Source organism: Ursus maritimus, unplaced genomic scaffold (assembly GCF_017311325.1).
Source record: "Ursus maritimus isolate PB19 unplaced genomic scaffold, ASM1731132v1 scaffold_3, whole genome shotgun sequence".
In the NCBI taxonomy this organism is placed as follows: Eukaryota; Metazoa; Chordata; class Mammalia; order Carnivora; family Ursidae; genus Ursus; species Ursus maritimus.
In genome coordinates this window covers 83,908,139-83,922,750 of record NW_024425563.1, presented here as the reverse complement: position 1 = coordinate 83,922,750, position 14,612 = coordinate 83,908,139, and the positions used below count along the sequence as shown (strand labels likewise).

At 37.3% G+C, this 14,612-nt stretch overlaps 1 protein-coding gene across 2 annotated transcripts in view; it reads left to right on the top strand.

The window, feature by feature from the left end:
• The window catches only part of RELN (reelin), a 475,458-nt gene that overhangs the window by 308,639 nt on the left and 152,207 nt on the right, over positions 1-14,612 (top strand). For both annotated transcript variants that reach the window (XM_040644349.1, XM_040644350.1), the window contains exons 13-19: positions 972-1,084; positions 2,430-2,638; positions 3,530-3,658; positions 4,663-4,772; positions 8,589-8,655; positions 12,358-12,591; positions 13,254-13,415. In XM_040644349.1, the coding sequence (XP_040500283.1) occupies positions 972-1,084; positions 2,430-2,638; positions 3,530-3,658; positions 4,663-4,772; positions 8,589-8,655; positions 12,358-12,591; positions 13,254-13,415 (1,024 nt within the window). The remainder of the gene's footprint in view (positions 1-971; positions 1,085-2,429; positions 2,639-3,529; positions 3,659-4,662; positions 4,773-8,588; positions 8,656-12,357; positions 12,592-13,253; positions 13,416-14,612) is intronic.

The following is a 14,612-nucleotide window of genomic DNA, read 5'->3' as shown; positions in this document are numbered from 1 at the left end:
TTTTTTTTTTTTGAAAGATAGTAATAAATTAAGAGTTAATGTTATAAATTTTGGAACATGAGGATAGAGTATTTGCCAGGAAGTCCATGTATATACCTACATTCCTGCTATAATGATTGGTGCCGTTGTGAATGATAGAGGTGGGTGGGGAGAGGCTTCTGGGTAGACATGCAATCCTTTAAAATCCAGGGTCTGCAGACAGTTCATAGATGCCAGCAATAGTAAGGATTATGGGCTGAATGCAGTAGTGAAAAGAAGAGATGGTAAAGGGTTAAAAGACATGCCATTGACTCATGGCTTTTCCACTGATTAGTTGAATCGTCTTCAGTTTCAGATCCCTGCTGTGTTATTCAGTTTCCTCATCAGGATGATCTTAATTACCTCTCGGTTCTGATGTCCCATCATTTCATTTGACATAGAGAGATAGGGAATGAACCACTCTGTGTACTTTCCAACAACCAAATGAGGTATCAAAATACCTAATATGTGCTAAAATATTAAGCATACTTTGTGCAACAGTTTAAGTAATACCACTTCAGAAATAGTTGATGCAGTGAGTCACCACATTTTTTAAAAATCGTCGTCAATCGGTTCTGAACTTTGGCCATTAAGACCTCAAATATAAGGAATTGACAGTTTCTTAAAAAGGAAAGCACATCTTTTTTTAATGTGGGTTAAAATATGGACATGCAGCCGTGGCTCGTTGCAGACAATCATCTGAGCAATCTCACTAAGCACATGCTTCCTCTGGCCTTCCCAACTATCAAGTCTTTGATCTTCAGCATGAGATAGTTCTATCTGAACTATCTTTATAAATTATTTCCTTGGGTCTGGTTACTTTTATTTAAGGTCATTATTATTATAATTATTATTCTTATAATTGTAATCATCATTTTATTCTGAAAGTTAACACTATACATGTTTATGGATGCAGTTTGGTACCAACAGCTTACAATTTTTGTTTTGTACAGGAGGAGTTTGTGACCCTGGAGATTCTCCTGAAAATGATATCACCCTGTATGCAAAGATTGAAGGAAGAAAAGAGCACATTACACTGGACAGTCTTTCCTATTCCTCCTATAAGGTATTGTTGCCAATCCATGTGCCAGATGGCCCCCACCCCAGATCGCCCTAGACAAGCCAAGGTCAAAACCATGAAGACCCTGCTAGATGCCTAGGAGAACACTCTCTTTTAGAAGCCCAGCAAGTTGCCAGATTTCTTTAAAAGTGACATGGACATTTTAATATTCTCTTTTTTTTTTTCCTGATACAGATGAAAAAGAGGTTTTTATCAGGAAAAATGAATTACAGCCCATTAGAGATGATAAGATGGAGCCTAGTACTCTGACAATTATTTTTGTTACCTAGAAAGCCCTAAAAGGGCTCTAATTATGGAGCCTCACAGACTTGTTATCAGGCATAATGACTATTTATCAAGCATTTTAGGATTTCCTAGGCAGAAGACATTGTAGAAGTATAGATGATTGCTACTTTCGCTTTTTTTGTTGTTGTTGTTGTTATAGCCACTGAAATTGACCTTTTTCCTTTGCCCTTTGGATTTAGGATATGTGCTGGCTCTGATTATATGCAAACATCTTCAAAATTATGTGTGATGCTTATCATTAGGTGTAGGGTTATTTTTTTTCTAGTAGTAGATTTCTTTGTGCTGAGACTCCACTCCCACATTCAGTATTAATTCAGCTTTTCTCCACATTGATGGCGCCCTCGGTACTGTAACGAGCTTGAACGCAGCCCGCACCCAGCATTTCGTGGTTTCAGTTAGGAACATAGGAGATAAACGTTGAGGCTAGAATAGGGAATGACCAGAGAAAGTATCCAGCATACCCCATCTGCTAGGGTCATTCAAGTTAGACCATTTAGGATTGCGTAATGGACTAGTTTTCCACCTATGACTAGCTAGGGTCATACCTGCTCTGGTCAGCTGCATGCCTCAGACCAAGTCAGTTATGTAAGTTATTATGGATTAACTCATTGGCTGTTACTGCTTAGCATCCTATTTTCAGAATACCTAGTTTGGCAACGGCTAGTACCATACAAATTCACTTTAAAAGAGGACCGATGATAAAGGATACTGTGAAGTTGCCTTTGTCTTGTGCCAAGGTATATAAAATGGATACATACGCTCTGATAACTTTTAAAGACCTTACACCAGTTAATCTTCATGCAGAAAGGGGCTGATCAGTCACACACAGAGAGCTCCAGGTACCTGCCAAGGAGGAATCCTGAGTGACTCACACAAATACCCACCAAAGACTGCATCGGCTACAGGAAATAACAGTGGAACACGCAGGACCTCGCCTGGTGCTCAGTAAATGGCAGTTACAGTAGCTGCAAGAGTGAAGCTAGGAGAATTCACGCAGACTCACATAGAGGGATGATGAGTGATTTTGCTTTCCTTTGTTTTGAAGGTTCCATCTTTAGTTTCTGTCGTCATCAATCCTGAACTTCAGACGCCTGCTACCAGATTTTGTCTCAGGCAAAAGAACCATCAAGGGCATAACAGGAATGTCTGGGCTGTCGATTTTTTTCACGTCTTACCTGTTCTCCCTTCTACGATGTCTCACATGATACAGTTTTCCATTAATCTGGGCTGCGGAACACATCAACCTGGTAACAGGTAGGAAGTCCTATTTTGTGAGGGTGTGAACTGACACACTGATTAGAAATGAACACGTGGGGGCTCAGGGCTGGCTCAGTCGGGAGAGCACACGACTCTTGATCTCGGGGTTGTGAGTTCGAGCCTCATGATGGGCGTAGAGATTACCTAAAAAATAAAATCTTAAAAAAAAATGAACATGTGGACTTGGCCACTAAATCAGAGCAACTTCTCAGTAGGTTTCCAGCTGACTTTCAAATGAAATGTCCTTTTAAAAAAAAAAAAATACACACTTTTCCCCCAAAGAGGAGCCCTTCAATTAATATGCAGAGTATGATTGGATAATTTTAAGTAGAAATGAGTTCATTCTACAAGCTTGGTCTTAGGTATCAGAAGTGTTTGCACATGCTGTGGCAGCCATCCATGCTGACAGATTGCCCAGAGAGGAAAAAAACAAATAACTGAAAAAAAAAAGCTTGACCTCATGTTGGTTAGTGACCCCCTAATAATAGGCACAGAAATCAATTAGCACTTCAAGAGCTATGACTTCTCGGTTTCGCTTCGCACAAGTGTTGCTAGTCCTTTCTAAGAATTTTGAGAGTCTCACATTCACAGGATGAGGTGGCAGTGTGAGACATGGTAATTGCCTTGCCATCTATCAGATTGAAGCACGCCAACGCCGGTTCCCATTTGTTGGCTTTAAAAGATGGTTTGTTTCTCTCGCAGTAATTTAACCGTTTGCCCTTTGAAGGCTGGTCAGACTGCAGCAGAGGGGGAAACGATCATTTTGGAAACAACATCTTAAAATTTGTTACCCTAGCTCTGCAAATGTTTAAGGTACTTAGCAAAGGGTGAGTCTCTTCATTTTCTAATGTTTGCACTTTTTTGTTGTGCTCATCCTGGTGTTACCAGCGTCGGCTTGGAGTTTTCCACCAACCATGGGCGCTCCTGGTCCCTCCTCCACACTGAGTGTTTGCCTGAGATCTGTGCTGGACCCCACCTCCCCCACAGCACGATCTACTCCTCCGAAAACTATAGTGGGTGAGTACATTTCCTGAGAGATCAGGAGATTTGAATCCGTGCTGTGACTCAAAGTCCAGGAGTAAAAAAAAAAAAAAAAAAATCCAGGAGTAAGCCTGAGACTATTTTTCCATAATAGGTAAGGAAGTTGCCTTCTCATTTTCAGGTGATGTAGGAAGTATCTCATTAAAAAGAAGAAGAAGAAGAAGAAGAAGAAGAAAGATAACTTCAGTAAATCTGATGCAAGACCATGATTTGTAGGGTCACTCATTCTCTATGTACTTGGCTTTTATATTTTGGATACATAAATTTAAATTCTGTATAGTTGATTGCATGGTTATTGCCAAAAGGCTTCTTGCCAAAAATTAGGGAAAGATGCAGCATAGAGAGGTGGAAGAAAGTGAAGCCGTGGGTTCAAATCCTGGTTCTGCCCTCTACTTGAGTAATGATATTTCCTCTCTCACTTTCCCCTTCTTTTCCACATAAATTAAGAACAATGATATACGACGTTGAGGGTTGTTTAGAGAATTAAAGGTGACTGTGCCAAATACTTCCCACCTTACAGAATAAGCCCTGGATAAACTAGTAAAAATATCTCCAAGCATGGCAAAATTAAGTTGAGAATTTCTTTCTTAGCCTCTCTTGAAATGTCCATAGGACAAGGGGAGAGCAAAAAATAGAAAGTAATCAATGCTAATCAGCCCCCATGTCGGCACAGATGCATATCATAGAATAATATCTAAGGTCTGAGTATTGATGTAAAAATTCCTAAAAAGAATGTCCAAAAACGAAGTAAATATCACTTGCTACTAAGAACAAACTCATTACTCTAGTGTGATACAGATGTTTTTAGAAGTTCTAGGTCTGTCTGGAAACTACAAACTCCACAGGTGAATTTAAAGAGTTTATTACCAAACTTTAGTGCTGTCCGAAGCATTCAGAAACTAGAACATCAAAGGCAAGTAAAAGAGGTTCAAAAGATGAGAATGTAGTTGTGAAGCTGTTTTGTGCTAAATTTCTTGCAGGTGGAACCGCATAACGATTCCCCTTCCTAACGCAGCACTAACCAGGGACACCAGAATTCGCTGGAGACAAATGGGACCAATCCTTGGAAACATGTGGGCAATTGATAATGGTTAGTTTATGCCTGTCATAATCACATGCCATTGATGTAGAGTCTTCCTGTGCTTTTGTTCGTTGGCACAGACTTAATCACATTTCTAAGTCATGGTCTTGCGATTCATTAAACGCCCTTTCTTCCCTTTCTCCTTTGCATTCCATTAGAAGCCCAGGGATGCACAGTCAGAAAAAAAAAGGCAGCAGTGTCAGCAATATTAGATGCCAGAATGTTTCAACATACATAATGTAAAAATGCGTAAAGCCCTGAAACTCAAATTCACAGCTGATGACAGGGGATATCCTAACATTTTCTTTGAATGTTTTACACAAAATTAACATAAATACTTACCATACTGCATGTATTAAAATAAGACCCATTCTTCTCTTAGTAACTACTGCAACATCTGGAACGCTTATCTTTTAGATGCCGACACCACACAGAAGGGAGCATCATCTCTAAAATGAAACTTCTGAAGCAAAACTTCTACTTCCTTCTCAGAAAACAGTATAAGACGAAAATGTAGATATACATGAAATATCCTATGTTATCTTTAATTTTTAAGTGAATTGTTGGTAATTTTTGTGTAACTTTAAAGCCAATATCACTTGGAACAAGTGTACAGGAGAGAAGATATTTTAAGTTATTGGGGTGTATGACTACACATTTTTTGTATTTGTTACTAATAGCCCACTCTGGTTTTTTAATAATTCTAATTACAGGCAGATTCATAGATTTCCTGTTTTCAGAGTACATCAATTTGACTGAAGAGTTACACTATGAGGAAGTAGAAAGGGTGGAAAGGAGGGACAAAATGTCAATACTTAAGCAAATTTAGCATAGCCACTGACTTTGGTCAATTTTATAAAGCAGGAAAAGCCTACATCATTGTTTCACGCTGATCTTCCATGTTTTAGTCATGTTTTTGCAATTTTTTAAGAAGATTTTATTTATTTACCAGAGAGAGAGAGAGAGCACGAGCAGGGAGGGGGGGTGAGGGGAAGGAGCAGAGTGGGAGAGAGAGAGGGACTAGCAGACTCCGAGCTGAGTGTGGAGCCTGACGGGGCGGCTCAATCCCACAACCCCAAGATCATGACCCCAGCTGAAACCAAGAGTCAGACACCCAACTGACTGAGCCAGCCACCCAGGTGCCCCAATCTTTTTGCTATTTTTGAATAATAAAAAAACTGATACACATTTAATGGAATACATTCTTGAAACTCAGGAATAACTTCAGGCAAGATAATTTACTGATAAGCCAATGGAAATTCTTTAAGCAGTCTCTATTTAGAGAAGACCAATAAGAGGCCCAGTCTTCAAAGACCACATAAGTTAACATAGCACATAATACATAAACATGGTACTTTTGCAAAACCATCTAAAAATTAATTTGGTAAAGTGGACTTCCTCCATTGGCAGAACATTTTGCATAGCATTTGAATTACAACACCTGTTAATTAGCTCTAGGAATAAGTATGTGCCTCTGGATAGTAGGATATGGGTGACTTTTCCTCTGCTGTCATACTTTTTAAGGGTCTTATAATGAACTTATATTATTTTGATAATAAAAGAAATAAAAAAAAACAATAGTAAAGCAAGGAAATTAAGAGTGCTATGAAGCACATATAAGCCTCTGAAAAGCATATCTAAATTTCCCAAGGAAGGCTCTTACATGATTGCAAGTCAGAAAGCATCCCACCGTCATGTTTTGGGTAGAGTGAGAAAAGTTAACAACAGTATATGGAATGAGCGTGGTTAGCAGTGCAGGTCAAATGCAAAACTTGCGGCAGAATCTCAATTCTGTTATCATCCTACATGTGAGGTTTTCACAAAAACAAGACCTGCTCTCCAGCTTCTTCATAAGGCAAAAAAAAGGACACACACTCAGTCCTTTCCAAGAGAAATGTGTGCCAACTTGCCAAAGAACACTTCTGAAATCTCTCCCACTTCTCTGTGGAATTCCAAATCATGTCAAGGAAACCAAAAAGAGAAAAAAACAGGTCAATATCCTACTTCTGTTAGGTATGTTTTTCCTGTTAGTGTGTACAGGAAGTATTTTTGGAATTATCCAGCAGTTCTTAGCAAAATGGAAAATCCTAGAGCAAAGTATGTTTGTTATCACTTTTTAATCTTTTCAACTTGATTAAATGAATAATAGTGATAAAAACAAATCTGTCCTTTCCACGCTCGTAGGGAAAAGGGCCTATAAACTTACTCATGTGCATCTCAATGACCCCATCATTAGCGGGAAGGGATGACAAGATTCTTAATTGCAATGTTTTCATTGACTTGGAAAATCTTGTTTTATTGTTGAAATTTTTTTTTTACAATGGAAGTTTTTTGAACTATGACATGGCTACATTCTAGGGCAGCCCTCCAGAGTGATCCCACAAAATGCAATGAACCATTCACAGGCCTTAGAACAGATCTTACTGCAGCCATAAAGTCAAGTGTGCTGGGGAAACAATCAATAAGCTTTACCAAGCTAAAGAACGAAGCCCTTTCCTGGTACTCGTGCTGTCCAGTAAAGCCCAACAAGGCAGATGGAGCAGGAAGGATTCTTGACCCCAGTATCATGGTGAACGTAACCACATGGTATCAGGCAGCAGGCTAAAGCATGAACGTTTCATTTACTCTTTCCTCCAAGGATTATTATCCCACTTTAAAGAGTAGGAACACTGAGGCTTAGACTTAGGAACTCACTTATCTAGAGTTTTCCAGGTGAAGCAGGAATTTGAATCCAAGGTTATTTGACTCCTTAAACCCGTAACTTTAACCACTCAGACTGCTATCTGATCTCTTCCTCAACCATGAGCTGCCTTCAGCAAGAGTTGTTCCTGGCTGCTTTGTATCACACTTGAATTAATTGGCTCCAGAGAACAAGTGTTCATAGGAGCATTATCCACAGGGAAATTTATTTTATAATGAAATCATTTGACTATTTTGACATGATTACGAGACAGGAAAAAAATGATAATGGAATGGAAATTTGTTTGTGCCTAAAATTGAATATGTGAGGTCTTAACAACCATTGCATCTCTAATTCCTCATTGGTTTTGTTCCATTTTCACACTTTTTGGTGTGTTATTCATTGTACCGGTTGGTAATCAAGAGGCTTAATATCTTTGAATGTATTTTTTGTCTGATTATCTCAGAACCTACCATTCAACCATCAGGAACCCTTTCCTTGGCATTCCAAAGATTAGAATTGAGGTTTGTAGTATCATTATCAGTCAGAACCACCATGTAGGAAAAGATCTGCATTTCAGAGAAGACTTGATGCACAAAAAAAGATTTTTAACTCCCCATTTCAGGAAGGACAGGTTAATATTTAGAAAGATATGTAACAATCGTCTGCAATGTGTTATACATTTTTCCCAGATAAGAATGGAAGTTATAGTTTTTAAGTTAAATTATAACGTCTCCATTTCTTGATATATCAAATTGATCCTTTGCGAATTCTTTATTTCTACCTAAAAAAAATATTAAACTTTATAGAAAGTTCAAGTCAGAAGCACAATATTCTGCCTGAAATCATTTTAGCTGAAGAGATTCCATTAAGGAACCCAAATCATATGTTCCTACCTATTTTTGCTATGGAACATTAAAATCTTGAAAATTAAGTTAAAACCTTTCCAGCAGATCTGTAGCTAAGCACTCACCTTGTTACACAACACTTTGTATGTCACCTGGCTTCCTGCACACAACACGTGTATAAAGGGCTAGATTTTATGGGTATCGCTTCACAAAATTGATTCACATGCTAATGTTGTTCTTGGTTTTTCCAGTTGGTTTTGCCATTTTTTTACATGCTGTCTTTTGCCCTACCTGCAGTTTATATTGGTCCGTCGTGTCTCAAATTCTGTTCTGGCCGAGGACAATGCACTCGACATGGTTGCAAGTAAGCATTTTTTAAAATACTAATTATACTTCTTTTTTTTTATATGTACTTTATATATTGAGGCCACAAGTCATTTTGACTTGTTTTAATTTCCTTTTTAGGCTTTTGAGGTCTTTTCAAGACCAAAGTAGGATTCTTCAAAGGGAATTTAAGCGTAATAGAGTATTAAGTGTCTTCTGTAGGTGGAAATTGATGAATAAATAACTTTTCTATGAAGCTACATCGTGAACAAATTTAGCATACCTCGTGTAAATTTGTGAACAAATTTGAATTCTTCATAGCTTGATGATTTCCTTTTCTGTCTTTGGTTACATTCTTCAATATGCTTTTTTTCCATAAACTTGTTCTAGTGTTCTTGCGCCATATTTTAATTCCTAGCATGCTTTATAAATGAATTATGCAAATCAGTACTGACCCAAGGCTAAAGGAAACTAGAATGAGCCAAATTTAGCAAATTCGATAAGAAAATTCATCTTTAAATATAGTTTTGCAGTCTTGCTTACTTTCAAACATCATTTGAATCTTCAAAATGGTATATAAAGTATTTTACATAATAATGATGTTGAATATGAAGTCTGAAATTATATATAAATAGTTAATATCTAGTCACCACTGAAGCACTGTTTATAATAAGAATGGATATGCATATGTACTATGTCATTCCCACATTAACATTTAATTATAAAATATCCTGGAAATTCCTGAAACCACAATCTTTGTTATACAGTTTTCAACCACTGATCATCTAGTCTGTCTCTTCTTGTCCTCCAAACAAAAAGAGTAATAATTAATTAATAGAGAACTCATAAAAGAGATTTCTACCTGATCATTTGAAAATTATATGTATGAGGCAAGACACTTGTCAGCACTGACATTAGAGTGTCATGTTATCTTTTTAACTACATTGCAATGAATTTAATTAACAAAGAAATCACTCTGCACAATAGAAATGTTTTAGAAAGTATCAAAGTTTGAAAAGTTCCTCTTCATATTTAAAAAATGAATATGCATCTCTGTGCTTTTCAATAAATCTACCAGCTCCCGCCCCAAAACACTGACTCTTTAGATCTGTGCAGCATTTTCTGGTGTTTTCCTCAAGTTGTTATCTTCATCTGTCATCCCTAACCAGGCCATCCTCTCGTTTAGTGCATTTCAAATAAAATTAACACAAGAACGCCAGACATCTGTGTAATTCCTGAAGTTGTCCTGAAAAGTTTTGAAAACAAATTATCTAAAATGACAGCTGCTTTTATTAATGAAAATAGAAAGTGCTATTTCTAAAAGACCCATCTATAATTAGAATAGTTATACTTCATACTTTGTTTTTTGTGTACAGTCTCCCTGTTAGCATTCGTGGGTTTATTAAGGCAGCCATCTGTGTCACTCTTGATGGATGCAAACAGAAATCTGAATGGCAGTTTTATGCCTTTGGGCATTGCTCTTTTTTGACACTGTACATTATCTTGAATAATCATAGCCTTTTCCTCCTTCTCAGGCTTTGCAGAATATTTTCACCAGTTGGAACTTGAGTTTTCTCCCTATTTCTGACAATGTTTTATGTGATAGTCATCGGTTTTGTTCATTTGTGGCTGCACTAAATGTTTGGCTACTACACCCTTTTCCAGCAATATGTGACTTGTCAAGTAGGAGCAAAATGGCATAGAAAAGAAATTTATATTCACTACTATTTATTTCTTTTAAACGAATCCTCGAATTTGGGGCCCCGGCAGCTTTGTTTTTCTTCCCACTTTGCTCCCCTCATCACTACTGTTATTTTCTACCAGGATTCTGCCTCTCCTGCTGCCTAACATTTTCTTGCCTGTGTATAATCCCCCGGCCTGGGTTTCTAAACTGACAACTCTTCATCCTGATAAGCTCGCCCCTGTTAGAGGTATTAGTGAGAAGTGCAAAAAGCAGAAACCTTTCTACATGGGTGTCATCCACATAGCTTAACACTGGGGCCTTTTATCCTGACATACAAGGTGACCACAATGCTACATTTAAGGTTGGGTAGAGGAACCAATAGGGGATATTTTTGGAGTCGGGAGAGCCTCATGCCATTCCTGGTATCTCCCAACTGTGTTACCCTACTGTTCCACTGCAAAACAAAGGCTACAAATATATTTTTAAATATATGAATGGAATCTTTATCAGCATTTTATCCCAATTCTATAACTTTTGATTAAAAGTACACTTCCAAAACCACTTAATGGGAACTGACTCCAATAGGAGTCATCTCTAAATAATCACCAATTTCTCCCTATCACTGGTCCTGAGAAGACACATTTAAGAGACACAGAAATGCATTCTGGCAATGGTCTTGTTGGGGGACACTGATTCCAATTTGTGGCCATGGAAAACCACGTTCAGTTTTCCAATGTCAGATGGTGTCCTGGTTAGCTAAGTTTTTCTCCTTTTTAGAAACTGCTTGGCTATTCACAGTCTCAGCTGGTGAAATAACATATGAAAGAAGTAAACTGTTTGAGGGTTATTTACATGCTCCATAAATACTGGTTTTCTTTCCCACTCCCATCCCTAATGCCAAACAACCTTCAGACTTCACACTGTGGTAACTCTTGGCATGTTGGGGTCCAACTTCCTTGATAATATGATGAAGACTATAAACCTTCTCCCCAATAATATCCAACACACATACAATTTGGCATTTGTTCATGCACCCCATGGACCCTCTATGAGGCCAGCATAGATCCCAGTCTCAGCATAGTGCTAAAAAAGTGGTTTTCAGAATTATGCCATAATATCACTTCATTGGAACTTCATGGCTTTCTAAAATGCTTGTTTCAGACTTTAGGAGGTTTCGAATGCTTAGATGAGAACCCCTCACCCCACCCCAAAAGACACCAATTTGATTTTGTAATAGGTGGCATAGTATAGATAGTGAAAAAGAAATAGTGCAGTAAAAAAAAAAAAAATTAAAACTAATTCCTGATGAGTAAATGCCTTAAAATATAAGAAGTTTCTGATGTTCAGCTAAGGCGTTATATGAGGTGAGTTTTCTAATATAAATACAGAAGGAGGCAAGTTGTTGTGTGGGGTTTGTTGGGTTTTGTTTTTCTTTTTCTTGAAGCACTACTAATTTGGGATTCCACTGTGAGCAGCACGGTTCTGCTATGAACACCTCTCCAGGTCAGGCTGTTCTCATTCCCTTTATAGTGTCAATCTAAGTTTGAAATAAAGATAGATTTATTTTCCAGTCTTTTCCCAATATTTCAAATAGTTTTTATCAGAAACATAATGTGTATTTTTACATTTGTTCTTAGAGGTAATTTATTCTAGATGTCTCTGGAAGTATTTTATTGATGTTTCTTTTACAAATTTAATGAACATCATTGTAAATAAAATTATATACATAATAATATACCTTTTACAAAGATTTTAAATTGGAAATGTGTGCAAATGTTAGATGCAGATACATAGCTGGCATTGGTTAAAGATGAGTGCTTAATTATTGTTTTAATCACAAGCTTTTATAGCAGGGCTGTGCAAAGACTATATTTTCTGGAATATTTGCAGTCAATCACCCTTATCAAGTCTTCAGATTCATTGTTTTCCAAAGACTAATGAGCCTCGTTTACCATTCAGTTAAATCCTGGCCCCTGGACTTCCTCCTCCCTGAATTAGATTCAGGGAGCTCTGAAAGGACCAACGGCTTAAGATTGTATTTTATGTTATGTCTTTCAGGTGTGACCCTGGATTTTCTGGCCCAGCTTGTGAGATGGCATCGCAGACATTCCCAATGTTTATTTCTGAAAGCTTTGGCAGTTCCAGGCTCTCCTCTTACCATAACTTTTACTCTATCCGTGGTGCTGAAGTCAGCTTTGGTTGTGGTGTCTTGGCCAGTGGTAAGGCCCTGGTTTTCAACAAGGATGGGAGGCGTCAGCTAATTACATCTTTCCTTGACAGCTCACAGTCCAGGTGAGTTAAGTCATGGTGGAATACATAGAGAAACCAGATGCTAATGATTGAATTTAGATCTCTTTATTTTCCTTTTTTTGCTGATACGTACATCTTTCCATTTTTAACCGAGAGAGAGCTTACAGTTAGTTTATATGGGGTTAATTTGCCCTAGTTTATAATAAATTAAAAGGCCTACTGATGACTTTAAGATACTAATGACTGACTAGGTTTTTAGACATATGAAATGTTAGCATCAAAACTGTGTTCTTAAGCCAAGGGCTAGTTAATTATTTATGTAGTTTTATTTATTTGACAGCTTGCAGAGGCTGATTAGATTTATTCTACATCTTCCCTTCCCCCAGTGCCTAATAAATAATGCAGTAAAGGAATGATTGGCATTTTAAGTGTATGTACACAAGTACATAGTATACAAGTATGTATAAACATACACTTATATTTGTATGGATATATCTGCATACAAACATGCATTGACCTCATCTTCCACACATATTCATATATCCTACAGTGAAATTACTTACATTTTATAAAAGAGAGATGAGTGGAAACATGCAGCTTTTGAGTAATTCATTTAAATTTGTTTGGAATTCTTTAAAAGCTAAAATGAGCATTATGATTAAGAATGTTTATGCACACACTAATTACAGAAAATTCATGTCCAGGTTTCTCCAGTTCACACTGAGGCTGGGGAGCAAGTCTGTTCTCAGCACATGCAGAGCCCCCGACCAGCCTGGTGAAGGAGTTTTATTGCATTATTCGTATGATAATGGGATAACTTGGAAACTTTTGGAGCACTATTCATATCTCAACTATCATGAGCCCAGGTACGTTGGAAAGCATTTGGAAAAATGGTTAGAGTGATATCTCCTTCCTGAGGAAATCATCATTCAACTGGTATAGGATTCAAGGTATTTTTCCACTGAGAGATGACGAGGACAAAGATTGATGTGTCTTGCAATAAAAAACTAGCAAGTCACATTCTCCTATTTCATTTGTCCTACTGATTTCTGATAATTTGAAGAAATTTATTCTCATATTTTGAAGTGTATATCTAAGGGAAATATTTTGATGCCCAGGAAAGAGAAAAATACTTAACACTATTATCCTTATTCAACTCTACTGCAGCCTATTGGATACGATTTTGATATGGTACTAAATTATAAATTCTGTTAACAAGTATTTGTTACCAATATATTATAATATGTTATCATAAATTACATGAGACAGTAATTCATAAAATCTGATAACCAGTATGTATTTAAAATTTGCATGTAAGATGATTAAGTAATGAGTATCGTGAAGTTCTTCTAGCAAGTACAGAGTCCCTGGCAAAAATGGAGTGTGAGGATTTATTTGAAGTCCTTTCTTCAGGCCACTTCTGCTTTTCTTTAGCTTACGCATTTCATAATCTATAGGTGCAATTGTGAGATTTAAGTTTTACTTGAAGCAGAGCCATCCTTCGATGTCAGCAGAGTAGTAATCACCATTAGTGGTACAATTTCAGAAATGTCTGAAGGGTCCTCTCCTCTTCTAGAACACTGTTAACCTGCTCACTGAAATTCTTTTAAAAGTTTCAGAAAAGGAGCATGAGAAATTAAAATACCTGTAGAAGAGGTAACACTCTGGCTACATTCACAGTTAGTAAAGAACTAACACCATTTGCCTTTCTGGAAGTACATTTTGATCATGGGGAAATACGAAAGAGAGTGAGGGCTCTGGGCTCTGAGGTTTGCACTGGAACCAATGCAAAAAGACGGGCACGGATCATAGATTTTATATACTTAAAGATGTTGCCAACAGCAGTCCCTACATTTAGGTGTTTGTAAGTAGATGAGAACTTTTATTCTCGTTGAAAATAAAGTAGCATGTAACAGATAATAGTTAACAACTGTTATGAATTACAATTACTTACATTATAAAATTTTAAGAACACATCAAATGTGTTGAGTATTTTCCCTATAAAGGTAAATGAAAGGTGAAGCTCAACTTTCTCAGTCAGTAAGCACATAGGAATATCAAAC